Source organism: Natrix helvetica (genome assembly GCF_964273705.1).
Source record: "Natrix helvetica genome assembly, chromosome: 11".
In the NCBI taxonomy this organism is placed as follows: domain Eukaryota; kingdom Metazoa; phylum Chordata; class Lepidosauria; order Squamata; family Natricidae; genus Natrix; species Natrix helvetica.
The window spans coordinates 19,210,096-19,230,829 of NC_138562.1; the positions used below are offsets into that span (position 1 = coordinate 19,210,096).

General features: G+C 50.7%; 2 protein-coding genes across 2 annotated transcripts in view; one reads left to right on the forward strand and one right to left on the reverse strand.

Annotated features, from left to right (window-relative positions):
• Positions 1-12,160, reverse strand: part of HS6ST2 (heparan sulfate 6-O-sulfotransferase 2) — a 66,784-nt gene extending 54,624 nt beyond the window's left edge. Inside the window, exon 1 of the mRNA XM_081963907.1 lies at positions 11,595-12,160. Within this exon, the coding sequence (XP_081820033.1) occupies positions 11,595-12,136 (542 nt within the window). The 5' untranslated portion in view covers positions 12,137-12,160. The remainder of the gene's footprint in view (positions 1-11,594) is intronic.
• Positions 12,161-12,175: 15 nt separating this feature from the next.
• LOC309397665 (integrator complex subunit 6-like) overlaps positions 12,176-20,734 on the forward strand; it is a 322,886-nt gene continuing 314,327 nt past the window's right edge. Inside the window, exon 1 of the mRNA XM_081963892.1 lies at positions 12,176-12,181. The gene's annotated coding sequence lies outside the window, so the exon portion shown is untranslated. The remainder of the gene's footprint in view (positions 12,182-20,734) is intronic.

Below are 20,734 nucleotides of genomic sequence, written 5' to 3' on the forward strand. Positions count from 1 at the left end.
AAGCCCAAGGAGCAGGCCAGGGAACCGAAAGAAAAGGGAAGGCACGAGACCGAGGCAGAAAGCACTGAAATCTCTCCTGTTGTGTCGCTCTTAATGTTGTTTTTAAAAATCAGTGTGAGTCTCGGCTGCCAAGGAAGCTCTTCTAAATGAAGACGAGAAGAGCTACCATCTGGAAGAGCTGAGAGGGAGGGAGGGACAAGAGGGGCCTTTTCCAACAATCAACCCCCAAATGAGTAACTAAGCAAGTGGATGCAATCCAAGGCTGTAACTTAATTAAGAAAAAAAGGCAGAGGGAAGATGATAGGAAATGCGCCATCAATTCCGAGGTTTCCGTTCCATCCTCACGAACCGCCCCAGGCAACCCCTGCTCTGCAGCTTCCCCAGAAAGAGGTCCACAGCAAGTTGTTGGGTTTTCAAAGACGTTCTGCTAAGTTCTGCAATCCTGTAACCCAAGGTTCCCCAACCTTTCGGACCTCAGGGACCACCAAATTCATAATTTTAAATCCCGCGCACCACTAATAGGACCTGCCTAATGAAGGGCTGGGTGGGCGTGGCTAGGTGGTCATGTGACTGGGTGGGTGTGGCCAACTCAATGTCACTCACATAGAGGGGGTTCTTCTCCAGCCTCTACTCACCCCTCCCCTCCCAGCCACTCCTCGCCTGCCCGCCCGGGCTCCTTAGGACCCCAACAGGAAGCCGTTGCTGGAGCTAAGCAGCCAGCATGAGAAAGAGTTGGCAAAACAGCTCAGTTCAAATTGGATCTGACCGAAAAGGAGGCTCAGCAGAAGCACCTCACTGAGGACTAGGAGCATAGGCTTTCCAAGCAGAGGGAAGACCTGCGGGAGTGCAAGGCCAGGTGCCGGCGCCTGGAGGCTCAACGGGCTGAGATGGTCAGCCAGTTCCAGGCCATGATGCGGTCCCACTGGAACGAGGCCCTCCGGCTCTTCACCACCAGTGGCTCTTCCCTCCAGCCTTGGCCTAAAGCCCCCCACCAGGAGGCTGAAGGAGACCCCAAGACGGAATTTCTGCCCCCCTCCGTCCCACACAAAAAGACCCCGAAGGGAGAGACTCTCTGCAGCAATATAAACGTTCCTTGCACTTATCCGACCCAGGGGCTGTACTTTGAGGACCTCTGATTGAGTACAATATAAAAAATGCAAATAATTTTTCTGCGCGCCACCAAAATTTTCTCGCGGAGCACCAGTTTGGATGACCGCTGCTGTAACCAACGTCTTCAAAAGAAGTTCTGGGAGAAACCAGGCTGGATGAAAGGTTGGGGTCAGAAATTATGGATCAGGGCCATGGCTCAAGGATTTCAGATGTCAAGTCTTTGCACCGAACACGGTACCTAGCCGCCATCAAACAGGGTATGGTAGGAAAGCAGAGATGAAGGTACAAGCTCATCATGGCTTGTATTTGGACCTCCAATGCATGTTCTGGACATATAAGAAAGCTCAGCACCTCTTACCTATTGGAAGACCAACAGCTCAACCCAAGATCAATCTCAAAACATCCCTGAGTGACATCAATCCAACCCCAGTGGGACACATCCTGGAAAAGAGAGCCCACCACGTCTCCAGATCTCTGCTCCTGTTACCACGCTATTCATTCTCTTAGCAAGGATTTGCTGACATCCATCTGACATCTGCTCTCTTTTCTCTTCCTTCCCTTTTTTTGGGATGGTGGGACTCCAGGCTGCGTCCATTTCTGGACAACAGATGGGACCCAAGGCAACTCATGTGGACAAGCTAGTTCTTCCCAAACCATCTGTTACTCTGCTCCAAGGTCAGCATCAGACCTACCAAAACCATCTGGACCCATTGCAGATCCTTCACAGCAGAGAAAGACTTCATGTGTAGATTTGCTTTGAAAAATGTAACATTACTGGCCAAAATTGGAGATGCATGAAGTCCTATTTTCCTTCAATGCATGGTTAGAAAACTGGGGGGCTCAACGCATTCAAATATTCACCAGAGGATCCTGCATTGGTTCATTGAGAAGAGGTTGGTCCAGTCTAGCTGCATTCCCAATGTGCTGGACTACAAATCCCATCATTTTTAGCGTTGGCTTGCAGACAAGTCCTACAAACCAACAGTCTAGAACAGAGGTCTTCAAACTTGGGAACTTTAAGACTTGTAGACTTCAACTCCCAGAATTCTCCAGCCAGCAGAACTTACACTCTTGTAATCCCTTCCTCTGCAATCTCTCCACTTAGATCAGAGGTCTTCAAACTTGGCAACTTTGAGACTGGTGGACTTCAACTCCCAGAATTCCCCAGCCAGCTCTGCTGGCTGGAGAATTCTGGGAGTTGAGGTCCACCAGTCTTAAAAGTTGCCAAGTTTGGGGACCCCTGGACTAGAAAATATATAGCGGGATTTGTCACCAGATCAACTGTTTAGAAAAAGGCCCGTCCGATTCATGCTGAAAACACGAAGGACAAGGACCTTCGGTTGTGTTTGATGGATTTGTTAAAACAACAAAGCTAAAAAATGCATAGAATCCTCTGAATCGGATTCAGAGGATTCTAAAGATTAATATCCAATTAAGACCAGAGGTTTTTATTTCGGGATTGACAAACAGTAGAGGAAAAAGTTGCGGGATGTTGTTTTCGTACTGGGATAATGGCAGCACGAGGATTAGATCCACAATGGAGGAATGGATGGGGGAAGATGATGGAAATGGCCGAAATGGCCAAATTGACGTCTTGGATCTAGAGGAAAGCCAATATCTATCTACCTTTACTGCTGACTGGAAACCCTTTATGGATTTTGTTGTTTCAGAAATAGCCAAACGTGAACTAATAATTTATGGGTTTTGACGATTAGACAGGATTGATTACAGAGAGAAGAAGTGAGGTTTCGCCACAGAGCAAGAGGCAAATTTATAATCAGAAGAGCTGTAAAGTAGGTTTTAAAAAACAACAACTGGTGTTTCCAGAAGGTCTGGAGACCTCTGAAGGAGGGTATCACATCAGAGAAAACTAGGGCACCTCCCTTCTCTTGAAGCTAAAAACAAACTCAAGAGGATCTTTGACCAAGACGCTACTCAACGCTCTTTTCTGGATGAATTGGATGAATTCACCCTCATGGCCACTCTTGCAAAGGTCCCCGTGCCCCCAAGCTTCCCCCCTTTTCGCCTGGGTGACACTAATGTGTTCCTGGAAGCCCAGCTGCCAGTCAAAGAGGGGAAAAGGGTCCCAGCTCCCAATCCTCTTTCTCCTGGATGGCTGCCAAGTGGCCAAACCACGTGTGCAAGCTGCAGTCATCCATCATGGAGACAATCCCTGTTCCCAGAGAAAGCAGCTTGTCCCTCCCGGCTGGCATTCAGACTTAAACCTTTTAAGAAAGTCTGGCGTCTTATCCTGCCCCCCAACGGCCCCTCCACGCTCCCCAGGGGTGGGTGGGAGCATGCTTTCCATTCCTTGGGCCCTTTTGGCCTAGATACTGCAGCGGGATCACACACTCTGCCTCTTCAAAACCAGGGGTGCCTGGAAGAAGTGTAATGCCATCCGAATTGCACCCCAGATCTCCCTGGGCCTCTGTGCCCGTAATTTGGCTCATTAACCATTCCACCACGAGAAAGGAGAGGGGAAGGAGAAAGGGAAAAGGAGAGAGGAGTAGAGAGAAAGGTAAGAAGAGGAGGGGAGAAAGGAGAGGGGAAGGAGAAAGGGGAAAGGAGAGGAAGAAATGAAGAGAGGAGTAGAGAGAAAGGTATGAAGAGGAGAGGAGAAAGGAGAGGAAAAGGAGAAAGGGAAAAGAAGAGGAAGAAATGGAGGGGAAAGAAGAGTAGCAGAGAGAGTAGGAAAGGGAAGAAGAGGGGAGGAGTGGGGAAGGGGAAGAGGAAGGAGAGGAGGAAAGAAGAAAGTAGAGAAGGAGAGAAGAAAGGAGGGAAGGAAGGAAGAAGTAGGGCTGTTGTAAAATAAGATGGGTGTAAGGGATGGTAGAAAGGCAATCTCCATCATATTGTTAATTGTAGGGGGGGAGAATTGTTATAAATGTTAAAAGATAACACACATTATTAATGATAGTTATGAGATGATATATTTGTGAATGTATGTACGAAAAAAATAAATAAACAAACTTTTTTTTAAAAAAAAAACCATTCCACTACGGGAAGCATCCAACGCCCCCATGCCATGCAAAGCTGGCCTGGCAAGATTTATGAGAGAGGCGGGGAGAGAGAGAGCCAATAAATCATCCAGGGCAGTTTAAAAGTCCAGCAAAGAGAGACGCCTAGAAGGACTCTCTACCCCCCTCCTCCCCCCCAACCCCCCCCCCATCGGATAGAAAAACAAAGTCCTAAGAACCTGGGACAAAAAAGTACTCTGGAGTTTCTAGGCTGCCAGCTGTGTATTTCTCTTCTAAAACCATGAACGCTGGCGTTATCTCACGTCAAAAACACACAGGCACAAAACACACACACACACACACGCACACACAGAGGGGGGGATTTCTGGAGAGTGTCCAGTCTCTACTTATCTCAGAGCATTTTTTAATCCTACTTGTAAAGAAGCTGCCTGGAGGAAGTTTTTTTTGCAAGCTTACCAGCCAGCCTTCTGGTGTGCCTGCCTATGTAATTCCAGCCCTGGATTATGTTAACTTGGCTATTTCCACGCAAAGCCTTCGGGAATTCCACCTTCAAGCGCTACGTCTGCTATTCCAGACTCTTCCACTTGATGCAAATCAGCGGAATGCACATTCCAAGCCACTCGTTCATTAGGGACCACTAGGCTGTATGCAAAGAAGAGACCCCCATTCCTCAGCCCCTTCGAAGCCACTCGGGTCCTCAGGTTTAAAAAGCAATCGAGTGTACGAACGAGCTCCTCGTAAAGAACACAATTCTTGGCAAATTCCCATTGGAACACACGAGGAAACCAACGAGGCTCAGTGCGCGTGCACCAGGATGAAAATCTGCACGGCCTTTGCTCACCGTGTTTTCTCTTCCTCCCCATCAAATCACCTGCCCATTCTTCGCCGGATAGTTGATAATGTAATAGAACACGATGCCAAATCCGGAACGGATTGCCAGCTATAAATATGAATCGCCTGTGCCTGGCTCAATGAATTTCAGCGCCATGACAAACCATCATTTACGGCTCTGTTTTAAAACGGATCGCGGCTCAGGAAGCAAGAGAGAACACCACATATCGGGGAGAGAAATAGCTTTGGCTGCGCCAGGCAGGCTCATGAGTGGGAATTATCCACTGCTAAGATCCCACTCCATGGCTGGGACCACGGAAGGGAAGAAATCCAACAGGGTGAAAAATGCACACCAGCTCGGTTCACCTCGAGGCACATCTTTCCCCCAAACCAGTTATGGCAAACCTTTTCGGCACCGAGTGCCAAAACGGGAGCATGCCCGTGCGCAGGGGAGTGCCGGAAAGCAGAAGAGCAGTTCCCCGGCATACATGTGCGTGCCAGGAAGCTGAGCTTCCAGTTTCCAGTGAAGACATGCATACCGGTCGCCTGGTCTTCCAGTTTCTGGCACGCATGCGTGCATGAAGACCAGCTGGCTGGCGTGCATGCTTACACCGGAAACCAGAAGCTCAGCTTCCCGGCGCACACATCCACACATGTGTTCGCCAGGACCTGGAAGGGCAACGGGCAACCGCTGCCATGCCCGGAGAGATGGCTCTGCGTGCCATTTCCGGCACCTGGTGCTATAGCTTTACTATAACTGCCATAAACCCATGTTTTTAAAACTTGGCCATTTTAAGATGGGTGGACTTCAACTCCCAGAATTCCCCAGCCAGCAGAATTTACTCTCTTGTAATCCCTTCCTCTGCAATCTCTCCACTTAGATCAGAGGTCTTCCAACTTGGCCACTTTAAGACTTGTAGACTTCAACTCCCAGAATTCCCCAGCCAGCAGAATTTACTCTCTTGTAATCCCTTCCTCTGCAATCTCTCCACTTAGATCAGAGGTCACTGCCCTAAACCCATGTTTTTAAAACTTGGCCATTTTAAGATGGGTGGACTTTCAACTCCCAGAATTCCCCAACCAGCAGAACTTACTCTCTTGTAATCCCTTCCTCTGCAATCTCTCCACTTAGATCAGAGGTCACTGCCCTAAACCCATGTTTTAAAAACTTGGCCATTTTAAGATGGGTGGACTTTCAACTCCCAGAATTCCCCAACCAGCAGAACTTACTCTCTTGTAATCCCTTCCTCTGCAATCTCTCCACTTAGATCAGAGGTCACTGCCCTAAACCCATGTTTTTAAAACTTGGCCATTTTAAGATGGGTGGACTTTCAACTCCCAGAATTCCCCAACCAGCAGAACTTACTCTCTTGTAATCCCTTCCTCTGCAATCTCTCCACTTAGATCAGAGGTCACTGCCCTAAACCCATGTTTTTAAAACTTGGCCATTTTAAGATGGGTGGACTTTCAACTCCCAGAATTCCCCAGCCAGCTGTGCTGGGACATGTTTTCCATAGCAGCAAACCCAATCCACTTGAATGGCTGGCTGGGGAATTCTGGGAGTTGATGTCTACCCACCTTAAGATGGCCAAGCCTGAAAAACGCTGCCTTAAATTCACTGTTTCCTTTTCAAGTGGGCTTCCCCTTATCCTCCTGGGTTCCTTTCCAGTGCTTCTCTAAAGAGGCAACACTGCAACTCAATTCCAAATAAAAGAAAATATGGTTCCTTTCATCCGGATAGCTGGACCCTTCAAGATTTCTGGGAGGGCCGCCGTTCACAGCTTTTTGCAAGACCCCGAACTAAACCAGCTTTGCTACAAACTCTCGCTCTGGTTCACGCAACCTTATCGTGCCGGCGCATGGTGTCACTAAGTCGCTAAGTCAACCTTGAACGCATTGAATGAACAGTCGCGATGCAGCAGGGAAAGGCACTTTTTTTCTTTTTGAAAATCCAGCCCCTCGCCTTCTCGCCACCCTTCCAATTCTTGTCTTTGCTCAAGTGGAAAAGAGGGAAGAGCAGACGAAGCAGATGGGGAGACGTTTTTGCTGAGGGCAGCAAAGTGCCATCCAGGGAAACGACGTGAGAGATCTTCACAGCTCATCCGCGTTGATTACCAGCCCAACCCCAAAACGAGAGAAATGGAATCGTCCAGAGAGCAGAGAGACGATGCGCCATTTTACAGATCTACAGATAGTTCTTGACTTTCAAAGTTATGACGGCACTGGAAAAAGTGAACTTATGACCATTTTTCACACTTGCCAACAGGAGCTGCGTGCGCAAACCACACCGATGAGTTCAACTATCGGTGAGCTAACTATCTTATACTTTATAAGATGAGTGAACTATCTTAAGATAGTTGAACTTCAACACCCAGGGTCCCTGCTAAAAGACCAGACAGCTAAGGATTCTGGGAGTTGAAGCCCAGCACTATAGAAGGCTAGAGAAGGCTGTACTAAGCCCAGAGAAATGCAAGATGGCTTGGAGTTTCCTAAGCATAAGGGCTTCCTGTTGTGTGGACTTCAATTCCCAGAATTCCCCAGGCAATGTGGCTATTGCTGAGAATTCTGGAAGTTTAAATGTGCCAAGATAAGGAGGAGTGGCCCAGAGGTGGGGCTCTCACTTCACAATCAGGAGGTTGTGAGTTCGATCCTAGGTAGAGGCAGATATTTCTCCTCTGAGCACACTGAGGATGTATCTGCTGAACAAAACTCCGCACTGGCAACAGGGAAGGGCATCTGGCCACTCAAACACTTACTAGCTCCATTGAGTTTCCCAGACTTCACAAGGGATTAGGGGGTCGTTAAAAGGGGATGATGAAATGAGCCAAGATAAGGGAAAAAAATAGCACGATAGAAATACAGAATAACAAAGTTGGAAGGGGCCTTAGAGGTCTTCTAGTCCAACCCCCTGCTCAGGCGGGAAACCCTAGACCATTTCAGACAAATGGTTGTCCTTCTTTAAAACTTGGAGCATGTGTTGGAGCATTGAATCAATCAGAATAGAACTGGAAGAGAATTTGGCCCCCTCCAGCTGCCAGGCGGTTCAAATCGGCAACAGCAAGAAACAAGAGAAAAGTGCAGCCAACAGGTGTGGTGAGGAGGAGGAGGGAGCGCAAATGTCTGTTTCACACCCAGGTTTCCTTTTTTAGCACGCACAAGCTGCAATGACAATAATTGCTTGTCAAGTAGACAGTTTTTTGAGGAAGGTGCCACCGTGGCTGTGAAATGGCTGTGCAATTATTATATTAAATCATAATACAAGAAAGGAAAAGTGGGCAATGATGAAACTCTCTTTTTTTTTTTTTTGCTTGTGCGTCTCCCCAGAGACAGAAACATATGTACACGGTTTGGCACAGCTGGAAAGCGGCTTCTGCTTAGCCCAGATGTCATAAACAAGGGGGGAAGGGTGCCACACCTTCCATTAAGCCATGGCTTGCAGAATAAGCCCCAAAGAGATGAGTTCCTACAGAAGGTGCCTGTCAGGTTTCCTAAAAATGCCCTAATTGATTTCATGAGTATCAAGCCAAGTTTCAATACAAAACTAGTCGCTTATTAGGAGAACCATTAAGCAAGGCCTTTTTGCAGTCAGATCTGAGCCTCGTTTTAATTATAGCTGAACTTTACCCCTGTTCCTCCCCCTCCCCTCAGTCTGTGTCATAAATCACATTCCCCAATGAGGTGCACCCCACCCAAGCCTGCTGCAGTAATTGGAGATCCGACTCTGAGAGACGAAAGTATGCGTAGAATGCGTTCCTCTCCCCTTCCCTCACCATGACAACTGTAGGAGTTGACGTTGCCTAGAACCTCTGAAAAAATGGGCAACGTACAAGCCATGTTTCTAAACCATAATTTACAAATCAATAAGGGGCCCTTGATGGTCTCTGAGCTTGGCTGTTTCCTCGCAGATGAACGAGGTAACGTCAGTGCATTGATGAGGGTATCTAGTTGGGTCACGAAACGTCTGCAAGAAAACAGCCCTGCTCAGAAAGCACCAGACCCCCCTCACGTTAACCCTGAGCTACAAATATTCTCTTTTTATCGGTACGGATCAATAACTCCTCTAACACCAGCACATCAAACCCAGCCTGCAAATTAAAATACGTCTTCCCAGGTTCATCTTTTAAATGCCTTTATATTCCAACGTCTATTTACATTTACTGAGCAGACTTCAATGCCAACTTACGTCCTGTGCACAATGGAGCAATGGAGCAATTGACAAATTCAAGTCCTTGGATGCAAATGTTACTTAGGAACAGCCTGATGTCAGGCAAGAGAGTGATTGGGGTCACACATTTTCCTAAGCTGTAAGCTGATTTGATCCCAGTTTGCTGAACAAAGCGATTGCGGACTGGGTCCAGGCAACACACTAAACCATAAATGAGAGTTTATAAACCAGAATGGCAACCTACATCACCCAAAGTAAATAATTCACAGTGGGGCTTGGTGTATTTTGTAGAATCGAGTGTGGCTTACTCTGCCAGATTCTTGTGAGAGGGAACAAGGAATCGCTCTTAATCACCCTTTTGGTATCACACATGGAACACTGGGTTTTTTGCAGCAAAATTATGCTCAGAAATGCAGATAAACCAACATTTTAAAGTAGAGGAGGGTGAAAACTCGTGTGTGTGTGTGTGTGTGTGTGTGTGTGAGAGAGAGAGAGAGAGAGAGAGAGAATGAGAGGGAGAGAGAAAGAGAGAGAGAGAGAGAATGAGAGGGAGGGAGAAAATCTTGTGTGGTTGGTTAGTCTGTCTACCTATAAATTCTGCAAGACTTTCCGTAAATAATACAACAAAAAAAATAAACACACGGCAAACAATCCATCTTGGGTTAATCCCTTAAACCCAGGCCTTTGGTCACAAAAGTCTTCCTGAGACACACAACCTGGCCAGTATACAACCACACACCTTCCGTTACATTCCAGATATCCACTTTTACGCATCTTTGCCCCTCTAAGTCACCCTCTTTTTCCATTTCATATCTTTCCCAAAGGCCTGACTAGCTCTCAGCCCGAGGTTCAAATAATAATAATAATAATAATAATAATAATAATAATAATAATAATAATAATAATAATAATAATAATAATAATAATAATAATAATATTATGTGGTTAATCTTTGTGAGATTCACAGCCTTTGGGGCTGGTTGGTAGCTCAACAGCTCGAGTCCTAACCAAAGACCTAGGAACTGTTAAGGTAACGTCGAAGGATATAAGCTGTTCCAAGTAGGGTAGTTTTTTGTAGAGTCAGAATGTTCAAGTCAGGTAAATTTAGAATTTTCAAATAGCGAGGTAGCCCTCTAGGTATTGCTCCAAGGGCTCCATTATTAATATAATATAATATAATTTTATTATTATTATTATTATTATTATTATTATTATTATTATTATTATTATTTATCTGCCACCTAAATTGTGGTTCGAGAGCAAACCCAACCTCTCCATTTCTCACATCAGGAAAGCTAAAAGCACATCGGAACAGAGCAGAAGAAAAACTTGGGAGCGCATTTGGCTAAAAAGGAAGTTTTTAGTGATGCTCAGCACCAAGGATACCTTCATCCAGGAGCCAACCTAACAAACCGGCATGACATTAGATTACGCATCCACAGACCGTCTTTCCAGGACAGGAGGCACTCAAGGAGACCCATCCTCAAAGGGTGAAAATGGCTCTTTCCTACGCCAAGCCCCCGCCAGACTCCCGAGACAGACGGGGCTCCGTTAACCAGCATCAACTCAGTTTCCCTGCTATAGTCGGAGGCCAAAAGGGAGAAAAACCTGCCTGGATAAACCAGAGGCAGCAGCTGGATATCTGCAAGCGCTGGGTATGGTTGTGGTTAAGATCCCACCCTGCCGTCTGCACCGAAGGAAGCCAAAGCGATGGGAAAACCACCCACAAACTTTCCAGCGAAGCGCAGGGAAGAACTCAGACCAGATTCCGCCAAGGGAGGCAAATGGGTGGGTGGGCTTCCCAAGAGGGGGGGGGGAAGGGCCCCTTAAAAACCCGGTGCCAGGCTGGGCCCTCTGACAGCAGCTCCAAAGCGAACCAGCGGGGTCCCCATCTGCCTCCCCCTCCCCGGATTGGGCGGGAGGTTTTCCCCACCCCCGAAAGCCCCTCGCAGTTTGGGGACTTTGCACCACGGAGTCCAGGAAGGGAATGCTGCGTTTAGCTTCTCCCCCTCCCCGCGAGGGAAAAACAAATGGATACCAATATTGAGTTTTGTTCCGAGAAGGAAGAGTTGAGCAGGGGAAGCCACCAGCAGGGGCAGCCATGGGGGTCGCTCCGTTCGGCCGGGTGCATGGCAGGGGGCTGCGGGGACGCCCATCTAGGGATGGGGTGGGGGGATAGACCTACTACCCTCCTCGGACAGGACCCCCCCTCCCCTCCTTCCCTGCCCGCCCCTCCGCTCGCACAGGACCCCGTCTCATCTCCTCCCCTTCCAGGACCCCTCCCATCCTTCCCTGCCCTCCCCTCCCCTCGCATGGGACCCCCTCCCCACTCTTCCCCTCCCAGGACCCCCTCCCATCCTTCCCTGCCCTCCCCTCGCACAGGACCCCCTTCCCCTCCTCCCCTCGCACCCCTTCCCCTCCCCTCCCCTCGCACAGGACTATCTCCTCTCCCCATGCATGGCAGCCCTCCCCACTCCTCCCCTCCCCTGCCGGGCGCCCGCTTTCCTTACCGGCTGGGCCGGAGCCGGGCGTCCCGCTTGCTGTCCAGCAGGGCCGGCACGCAGTTGGTCAGCTCGGTCCAGTCGGCGTGGAGGCCGCAGCTCCAGCCGGTGGAGAAGCGCGAGAAGAGCCAGGTCTCGCGCTTGCCCGGCCGCAGGCAGGTGCACTTCTTCTGCCCGGCGCGGCACTGGCACGGCTGCTCCAGCTGGATGTTGCGCACCAGGTGCCGCCCGAAGGTCGTGCCGCCCGTCTTCTGGATGTGCAGGAAGACGATCAGGTCGTCGCCCGCGATGCGGAAGTCCACGCGGCGGAGCAGCTCGGCCGCCGAGAAGTTCAGGCGCGGCACGAAGCGCGCGGGGCTCCCGTCCTCCGGCCCGTAGGGGTCCCCCGCCGGCCCCGACGCCCCGACGCCGCCGGCCCCGACGCCCGCCCGCCCCGAGGGCCGCTGCCGCAGCCGGCACTGGCTGCCCGGACACACGTACTGCAGCACCAGCCCCGCGAAGAGCAGCAGCAGCAGCAGCGCCGCCAGCGCCCGGTGCCAGCGCTCCTCCATGGCCGGGGAGGGCGCATCGCCCCCGCCGCCGAGCCCCCCGTCACCGCCGCCGCCGCCGCCCCATGCCCGGCCCGCCCCGGACAGCCAGCCCAGCCGCCGCCGCCGCCGCCGCTGCTGCTCCAGACGCCGCCGCCGCCGCTCGGCCCGCCCGCTGCGGCTCCAGCGCCCGCCCCCGGCCCGCCCTCCACGGCCAGAGCCCGCCCAGCCTTTGTCCGCCCCGGCGCGCTCAGCAGGCAGCTCGGCCGGCCGACAGGCTCCCGCGACCCCCCGCCCCACTCCCCCCCACGGCCAGGCGCGCCCCCTCCCCCCGTTGACCCTCCGGCCAGGCGTCTCTCTGTTGAACCCCCCCCCCGCCAGGAGCGACCCTCCCCACTGCCCCCCCACGCCCAGGCGCACCCCTTCCCCACCCCCTAGCCAGGCACGCCCCCTCCCCCCGTTGACCCTCCGGCCAGGCGTCTCTCTGTTGAACCCCCCCAGCCAGGAGCGACCCTCCCCACTGCCCCCCCACGCCCAGGCGCACCCCTTCCCCACCCCCTAGCCAGGCACGCCCCCTCCCCCCGTTGACCTTCCGGCCAGGCGTCTCTCCGTTGATCCCCCCCCAGCCAGGCGCGCGCCCACCCACTGTCCCCCCCACGCCCAGGCGCACCCCCGCCCCGTTTCCCCCATTAACCAGGCACGCCCCCTCCCCCGTTGATCCCCCCCCGGCCAGGCGCGCCCCCTCCCCGTTGACCCTCCGACCAAGCGGCCCCTCCCGGGTCACCCTCCTCCGGTCACACTGCGTTCCTTTGGCGCCTCCTGGCGGGTAAGGAGGAAGGGTCGTCCCCGGGAAGCCCCTTGCCCAGTCGCCAAACCATGGGAGCCCCGTGATGGAGCCTGGGCCCCGGGCAGGGGCTTCAAGCGGGCGGCGTGGTCAGCCTGGCCGGGAAAGGGAGCATCTAGCTGTGCCTGGAGGTTTCTTTGGGAAGCCCGCAGAGGGAATGTCCCAGCAGCTGATGGAGGGGCTCCCGTTGGGGTGAGGATTTCTACTCCTCTATTAATGCCGGTTCCCAGGGAAAGCCCCCTCCCCAGACCCTCTTTCTCTGGGCTGGGGACTGAAGTCTGGATGCCCTCAGGGTGCCCCCAAGGTCAGAGTGCTCTTTCTGTCTTAACCGGTCACAGAAGCTGCAACTTCCCATCCCCATCAAATCTCTGTTTCAACTTTGTATATTTTATCTGTTAAAAATTACTAATTGTTTGCATTTTGTTTTTCTTAGGCTCATCTGACAAAGATTTGACTGCTGGCCCCCAGTAACTTTCTCACCTTCTTTGCTGCGCTGATGTTGGGGTGGGCGCTGTCAACATCTGGCTTTGAATAAACAGCGGCTTAATCCATAACCCTGACTTAAGAACCCCGCGGTTACACAATGGGGCAACTCATTCCATGGGCACGGCCACCTCTTCACAGGGTTGTGTGATGCTTCCTTTCATCACCCACCTCGAAAAGGTTGTTATGCTCACTAATTAAAAGGCAAAAGCTGAATTAGAGCAGCATAAAAAGATTTCCCCCAATTATAATGCAAGTGGGCAAAGGCACAGCTGCTCCCACAAGGGCCCACATTTAAGTCCTGAAAGGCGCCAGTCATCACTACGAATATTTGAGGATTCATCTATTGGAAGGGAGGAAGGTGGGAGAAAGGGAAAGGAAAAACAGAAGGAAGGTGAGAGAAGGAAGGAAGGAAATGAGAAGAAAAGGAAAGGGGGAGAAAGGAAAAGGGAAGGAAGGAGATGATAAAAGGAAGGTGGGAGAAAGGGAAAGAAAAAGGGGAAGGAAAGGAGGAAGGAAGATGAGAAGAAAAAAAGGAAGGTGGGAGACAGGAAGGAAAGAGGTGACGGAAAGGGAAGGAAGGAAGATGAGAAAGAAGGAAAGGAAAGCGGAACAAAGGGAAGGAAAGAAAGATAGATGGAACGAAGGAAGGAAAAAGAAAAGGGAAGGAAGGTGAGAGAAAGGGGGAAGGAAAAGGAGGGAATGAGAAAAGGAAGAAAGGAAGAAGATGAGAAGGAAGATGGAAGGAAGAAAAAAGACCGAGGAAAAAAAGGGAACGAAGGAAGACATGAGGGAAAGCGAAGGAAAGAAGGAAGAAAAAGGAAGGAAGAAGCTTTTTCCTTCCAGGCTGAGCTGCCATGGGGGACTCTTGCCCTGTGTCCATGCTGTGGTGGACCTCCACATCTGGCTTGGTCTAAGCAGCTCCTTTCTCCCCTGAGAAACGGGGGAGCTTGGAGAAAGGCAGAATTCATTCAATCACACCAGAGGAGATGACTAAGACTCCCTTGCGGACGGTGCGGCTCTCTGCGGTTGGCTGGCTAACGCAGGCAGATTGCAGAGCAGAAGAGAAATTTAGGGAGTTAAGAAGACTCCACAGCTGTTGTAATTCAACGTAAGAATATCCGCTTTACCGGCCTGGCGCTCTTGAGGATGCCCCATTGGGTTGCCCAGAAAGAACAGGTCTCTCCTGGCTGCCATCCAGGACCTTCCGCGCATGCGCAGAGCGTCGAAAACGGGAAGTGATGTCGTCCGAGTGGGTGGGTGGGCGGAGCCTACCGCTACTGCCACCACCGCTACGAACTAGATTGAACTGGCTGGAGCGCACCACCTGTCCTGCTCCCATCTGGTCTCCAGCAGGTCTTGGGATGATAATCACACCCCCTCCATCTATTTCTTTCTCCAAATTTGCACCCTGGCCTGTTCTGCCCCTGTGGAACTCCCTGACACTGGAGACATCCTGGTGTGGCTACCTTTGATGGGAATCTACCTACCCAGGGGTTTCTGCATCCCTTCATAGGAGAGAAAAAGCAGACCCACCCCTGGGTGAAAACGTCCATGTTTTAAGAGCCACGCGGTGCCAAGACAACGGCAGTGGTACCCGTTCTCGGGTCTTGCTTGGGCCCTCCTGTCCTTGTTGGCACCAACTCTACTCAACCACCTTCCATGTCTCGGGAGACATGGCAAAACAAAGCCCCTCCTTCCTCACCCATGTCCCTCTGGGGGCAATGGCCCTGGGCAGCTCTCTCCCTTGGTGACGCTATTTACACCGTGAGCTGAGATGGTTGCGGCCTCTGCCAGAGGACCCAAGGATGGGCTGGCCCTTGGATGGACGCCAGGCTGCTTGGACGTCTGTCAAAATCTGAATAGATGAGCTGGCCTCGTGCGTCGCTGCTCTTCACGGCAGCACGAAACGGGCTGCAGAAATGCTGAGCCATCACCTTTGCTCCTTGAATGAGGCAGCCAGGACAGAAGGAGGCAGGGCATCTGTTCCCCTCCAGAATGACCCTTCAGTCTCCAGGGGTAAGGGGAGGAGAAGGAAGAAGAAGAGGATCGTAGGGTCCATAGAAGTTCCTTGTTCTTAGCTTTATTATGACTTATCAAGGAGAACATTTGTAGCTTAGGGGTGGAGTGAGGGGTCCTTCGTGCCCTCTGAGAATCGAACTGACAGTGGGCAGAGTTAGCAATAGCATTTAGACTTCTATACCGCTTCACAGTGTTTGGCAGCCCTCTCTAAGTGGTTTACAGAATCAGCCTCTTGCCCCCAACAATGTGGGTCCTCATTTTACCCACCTCGAAAGGATCGAAAGCTGAGTCAACCTTGAGCTGGTTAGGATCGAACTGCTGGCAGTGGGCAGAATTAGCCTGCCATACTACACTCTAACCCCTGCACCACCACGGCTCTAAATACATTTTTATACGCTTAAATGCATTTTACATAGTTTTTATGTCTTTTTTTAAAAAAATGTGCATTACTCCGAGTCGCTCTGTGAGGGAGATCATCGTTCTCCAGATTTGATAAATAAAAATAAGCAATATATAATTTCGACAGCCGGTTCACCCAACCCAGATGAGCCTCGTGGTGTTCTGTATGATTTTAGCTTCAGCCACAGAGTGAGCCCAATTTTGTGATTTGCAGACTGTGGTTCACCGTTCGTCGGAATGCGCAGATCCGGTTAACTCTGGTTTATTTGATAAAGCCCAACAATCACACATCCAGCCCCGACTGTTCGTTTAAGCAACTTTCCCAAAACCCACAAGGCCCCCACTTTCTGGATTGAGGGGACTGGCCACCGACGACCCCAACCTCACCCCAAAACAGTGGTGGGTTTCTGCCGGTACGGTCCAGTACGTCCGTACCGATAGTAGCAAGGAAGCAGCTGATAGCATACCAGTACGGTGTCTCGTTTGGCCCGCCTGCTTTCTATACCTGTTTTTAAAGCAACCGGCCAATTGTGCACGCATGCACGCAAAGCAGGGGTGGTGGATTGTGCACGAACAGGACTCGTGGCCCCCGTGAGCAGCCGTACCGGTAGCGCCGGTAAGAGCAACCCACTACTGCCCCGAACGGAGTAAAATCCAGCATTCTCAAACTTTTGGCAGCTCACTTTTGCTCGCAATCTGCACCCCCTCAACCCCAAGGGATTCCGCACCTCACAAGAACACTTGCATCCATTTTAAACATCTGAACGCTGAAAATAAAGAGATTTCATGAACTATGAACAATCCAGATTTCGTTTTATTTTTTTGCTTCTTGTCTCGGGGTGTTTTTCAAGCGAAATCAGAAATCGTCCCTTGGAAGTGGCGGAGGGAAGGCAGCTGCAGGGGCTGGCAGCATCTCTTGCTATCTTGGGAACAGCTAACCAACCAAATTATTGGGTTTTTTAAATAAAAAATAAAGCCCAAGCAGGGCCAAGAGGCAGGTGAAGGAAAGGTTTGCTGGATTCTTCTGAAGCTGCCTTGGAAAGAGGTCGGCTGGGGTGCCCGGAGCAACCTTTTAACATGCCCGCTATCTCCCAGGGAGCGTCTATTTGCATTTTCAAAGCAGGTAGTCATCTTTGAGGCAAGGCTCTTGTCTGCAGCCTGAAGATTTGCTCTTTGGACTGGGGAGGGAGGGGAAAGCCGAAGTAAAGAAGCCAGCTGCCCCAGCTCCCAAGACAGGAGCAGAAAAGGACACCATAAGGTGATCTGTCAAACACAAGCTAAAATACCTGCCGGCATCAGAGAACATAATGAAAATGCCATCAAAAGGAGGCTTGGTCTTTGGGGAAGCGAGACAAAGTAGGGGTCTCCGATTGTCTGAACTCCTTGTGCTTCAAATCAGCAGGCCTAGTGGGGAGGGACTAGGGCAGCTGTAATTCAGCTACAAAAACACAAGATTCTCAGCCAAATCTTTGGTCAGTGGCCTCATGCTGAAAAGTTTGGCTTCCTTAGCAGAGATGATCCTTCCAAATTTGGCTGAATCAGGATGGGGCTCAGAAGCTGAGCAGGCTGGGCCCTTGGATGGGGCACCTCCTAGACCCCTGATGGCGAACCTATGGCACTCATGCCACAGGGGGCACATGGAGCCATATCTGTCAGCACACAAGCCGTCAGCTAAAGCGCGCATGTGTGCACGGGCCAGCTGATTTTCAGCATTCTGGAGGGCCGGGGGAAGCCGTTTTTGCCGTCCCCAGGCTTCAGGAAAGCCACTGGAACCCAAAGGGAAAAACAGCCTCTCCACACACCAGGGAGGCCTTCCGGAAGCTGGAAATGGATCGTTTCCAAGCTTCCAGTTGGTCCGTTGAGCCTGTTTTACGCCCTCCCCAGGCTCCGGAGGCTTTCCTGGATCTTGGGGAGGGCAAAAACGGCCCACCCCCAGAGGAAATACCAAGCTCAGTTTGGAGACGAGTAGTGTGGCGCGCATGGGGGGAGAGTGTGGGAGGGTTGTGTGCGCATATGCATGTGGGGGATGGGCTTTGCATTATGGGTGCTGGGACACATGCACACTATTTTTGGCACCCAACAACAAAAAGGTTAGCCATAACTGTCCTAGACTGACAAACCATCATCTCAAGAGAAACCAACATTCAGAAACTCACCAAGAGCTGAGATCAATTCCGATGTTTTGCTATTTCAATCCTGGACCAAAAGAAAAAAAAACCTGAAAAGAAAAGAGAATAGAAGATTGAGCAATTTAACAGATGAAGTGAAGGAGAGGCAGAAATTAAACCCACCGCACTCGTTCTCAACTTACTTAGGCTATCCCGTTTGCAAGTCAAACAATATAATGAATTTCTCAGCTGGCACAGAAACACAGTGTCAGGCGTGCCTCCATCAATAACCAAGAAAGAAAACCCCCGACTCCATTGTTCATGGAATTAAAATACTTTTACTGGTTATGAAAAGATAGCAACGAAAGTAAAGCAAGATCTGAGCCGGAAGGGTGCGAACAAGTACATATCAAATGATAACCCCGCCCCCTCCCCTCCAACGACCCCACCCCAGTGTCCAATCTGCAACTCCCTTAGGTGTCAAGTGGATTGCATCTCCAAAAGGCATCATCACGTTGGTATGCAGGACGGCTGGCCTTGACCAGGACCAAACACCGGCCACCAGCATGCACAGAAGATGGTGAGAAGAAAACTCCCTTTTCCATATCACCTCCTGTAGCATTTATCCCCATCCCAAATACCATGCCCCCACCCTCCCCGTTTCTATGGCAGCCGATAGCAAGCAAGAGAAGCTGAAGCTGACACACAGAAGCTTCGTAGATGAGTTCACACAGGCTAGGAACAGCCCAGTGGGGTCGCTGGGAAGCCCAGGATTCAAACCGCTGGGAGAAATAAGAGTGGGCCTTCCCAGAATTTGCCCCATAAACCAGAGCTTGGCTAACCAGGGTTTATTAATTGCCATTGAGTCCATTCAGACAATCCACTAAACCCAGCCACTTTTCAGCGCTGCAGGACAGCAATGACTGGGGAGGCTTGGCAGCATCCTTGGGGTTTTAATTAGCAGCACTTCTTCAACGTGATTATTTTGCTGCAGACTGGCAACAGACGCTGCCTTTCTGCCAAATACCGAAGGATTTCAGAGCGCCGATGTTGCTGCTGCCACTGGACATCCTGGTCTCCAGGCCTTCTCCCTCGGCTGGGCATCTGAAAGCTGCACACTGTAGTTGGCATCTTGGGGAGGAAGGAGGAGAAGAAGAAAAAAAATACCCTCCTACCTTCCCGGGGCCGGTGTGGGATTAATTGCTCCCCAAACATTATTAGGTCTTGAAGACAGCGCTGCAGCCGTGGCTGATGGGATCCTGGCATCCATTGGAAAGAGATTACCGTTAATTGATTTAACTTGTCTGCAAAGAGAGAAGTTGCCGCTCCTTCGTTCCTGCCATCTGGCATGCTCTCAAGAAATGCATGGATTTCAAAGCGCACAGGGACATGCAAACAGTTCACCGCAATCTGCTTTTTTTTTTTTAATGCACAATTATGTTCCTTTTTCCAAAAACGGTATTTCTTTCAAGAGCATCGTAGCGAGGGAGGGCCTGAAAAAATAGCAGTAGCCCTTAGACTTATATCCCACTTCACAGTGCTTTTACAGCCCTCTCTAAGTGGTTTACAGAGTCAGCTTCTTGCCCCCAAAAATCTGGGTCCTCGTTTGACCCACCTCGGAAGGATAGAAGGCTGAGTCAACCTTGAGCCGGTGAGGATCGAACTCCTGGCAGTGGGCAGAGTCGGCCTACAATACTGCACTCTAACCACTGCGCCACCACGAAGCTCTCCTTTGTAGAAGATCAGCCTGCTGGCCGAATTCGTCTCTCTAGGACTGAATCACTCCTTGTGCCTGGCACCTCTTTGGGGGCACTGTTGATGGAACATTCTGCCACCACAACCTTCAGATAAGCAGCAGCTTGCAAGGAGTAGGAAAAAGTGCTTCCAGGACCAAGAGTCCTGGAGAAGAGAGAGCCATGAGCTTTGAGTTTCCTTCAATCAGGAAAACCTAACCCTATCCTGACTTTTTTGACCGCATTCTGCAGGTTATCCCTACTCTGATGACAACCCCCACTAGAGGAACCAGGCTGTGAGAATCACCTCCACAGGAAGTTAAAGCTAATGTCAGAGTTCCAAACAGCATCCAAAAGTAAATCCGAGTCCGAGGCAAAGGATTCCTCAAAGTTCCAATTAATGAAGAGAGCCATGTTGGCACATCTGGGAAAACCCAGATCTGAAAGCTTCCCGGTTTTCCCCACCCAGTTGAAAGTTCAAGATCTTGCCCCCATACCCACAAGTCCATCCCATGGTCCAATCTTCCACTGCCGTGCTGGCAGTTCCATCCATCCAGCTCCGGTCAGGTGCAGAGATGCAGAGACAAAGGATGATGACCTTGGCTTTCTAGAAGGAATTTTGTTTTGACTACATAGCATCTAACTCTGCACAATCCCGCCTCCCAATTTCCTACAATAGAAGAAGGTATAGTAGAATAATAGAAAGTGTGGCATGCCAAAGATCCAAGAGGAATATGGCTGCAGGCCTAACAGGCGGCCTCTCCTCAGAAGAAAAGTGTTTTCTGAAAAGAGAATAATGCGGGGATTAACATAAGAATAACTAACCACCTCTCCCTCCCCCAGGGGAACCCTTTGGTTTGTCGGGAAATTTATCACGGAATTGTTTCACTAACTTATCAGCTTTTACATTCCAACTTTTCACCCAAGTAGCTTCAGACAGTGGGTAACCCTTCCAATGCACTAAATACTGCAAACAACAATATTCCCCCCTCCCCCGGTTGTGGAAGAGTCCTACCCCGGGGTGAAATTCAGT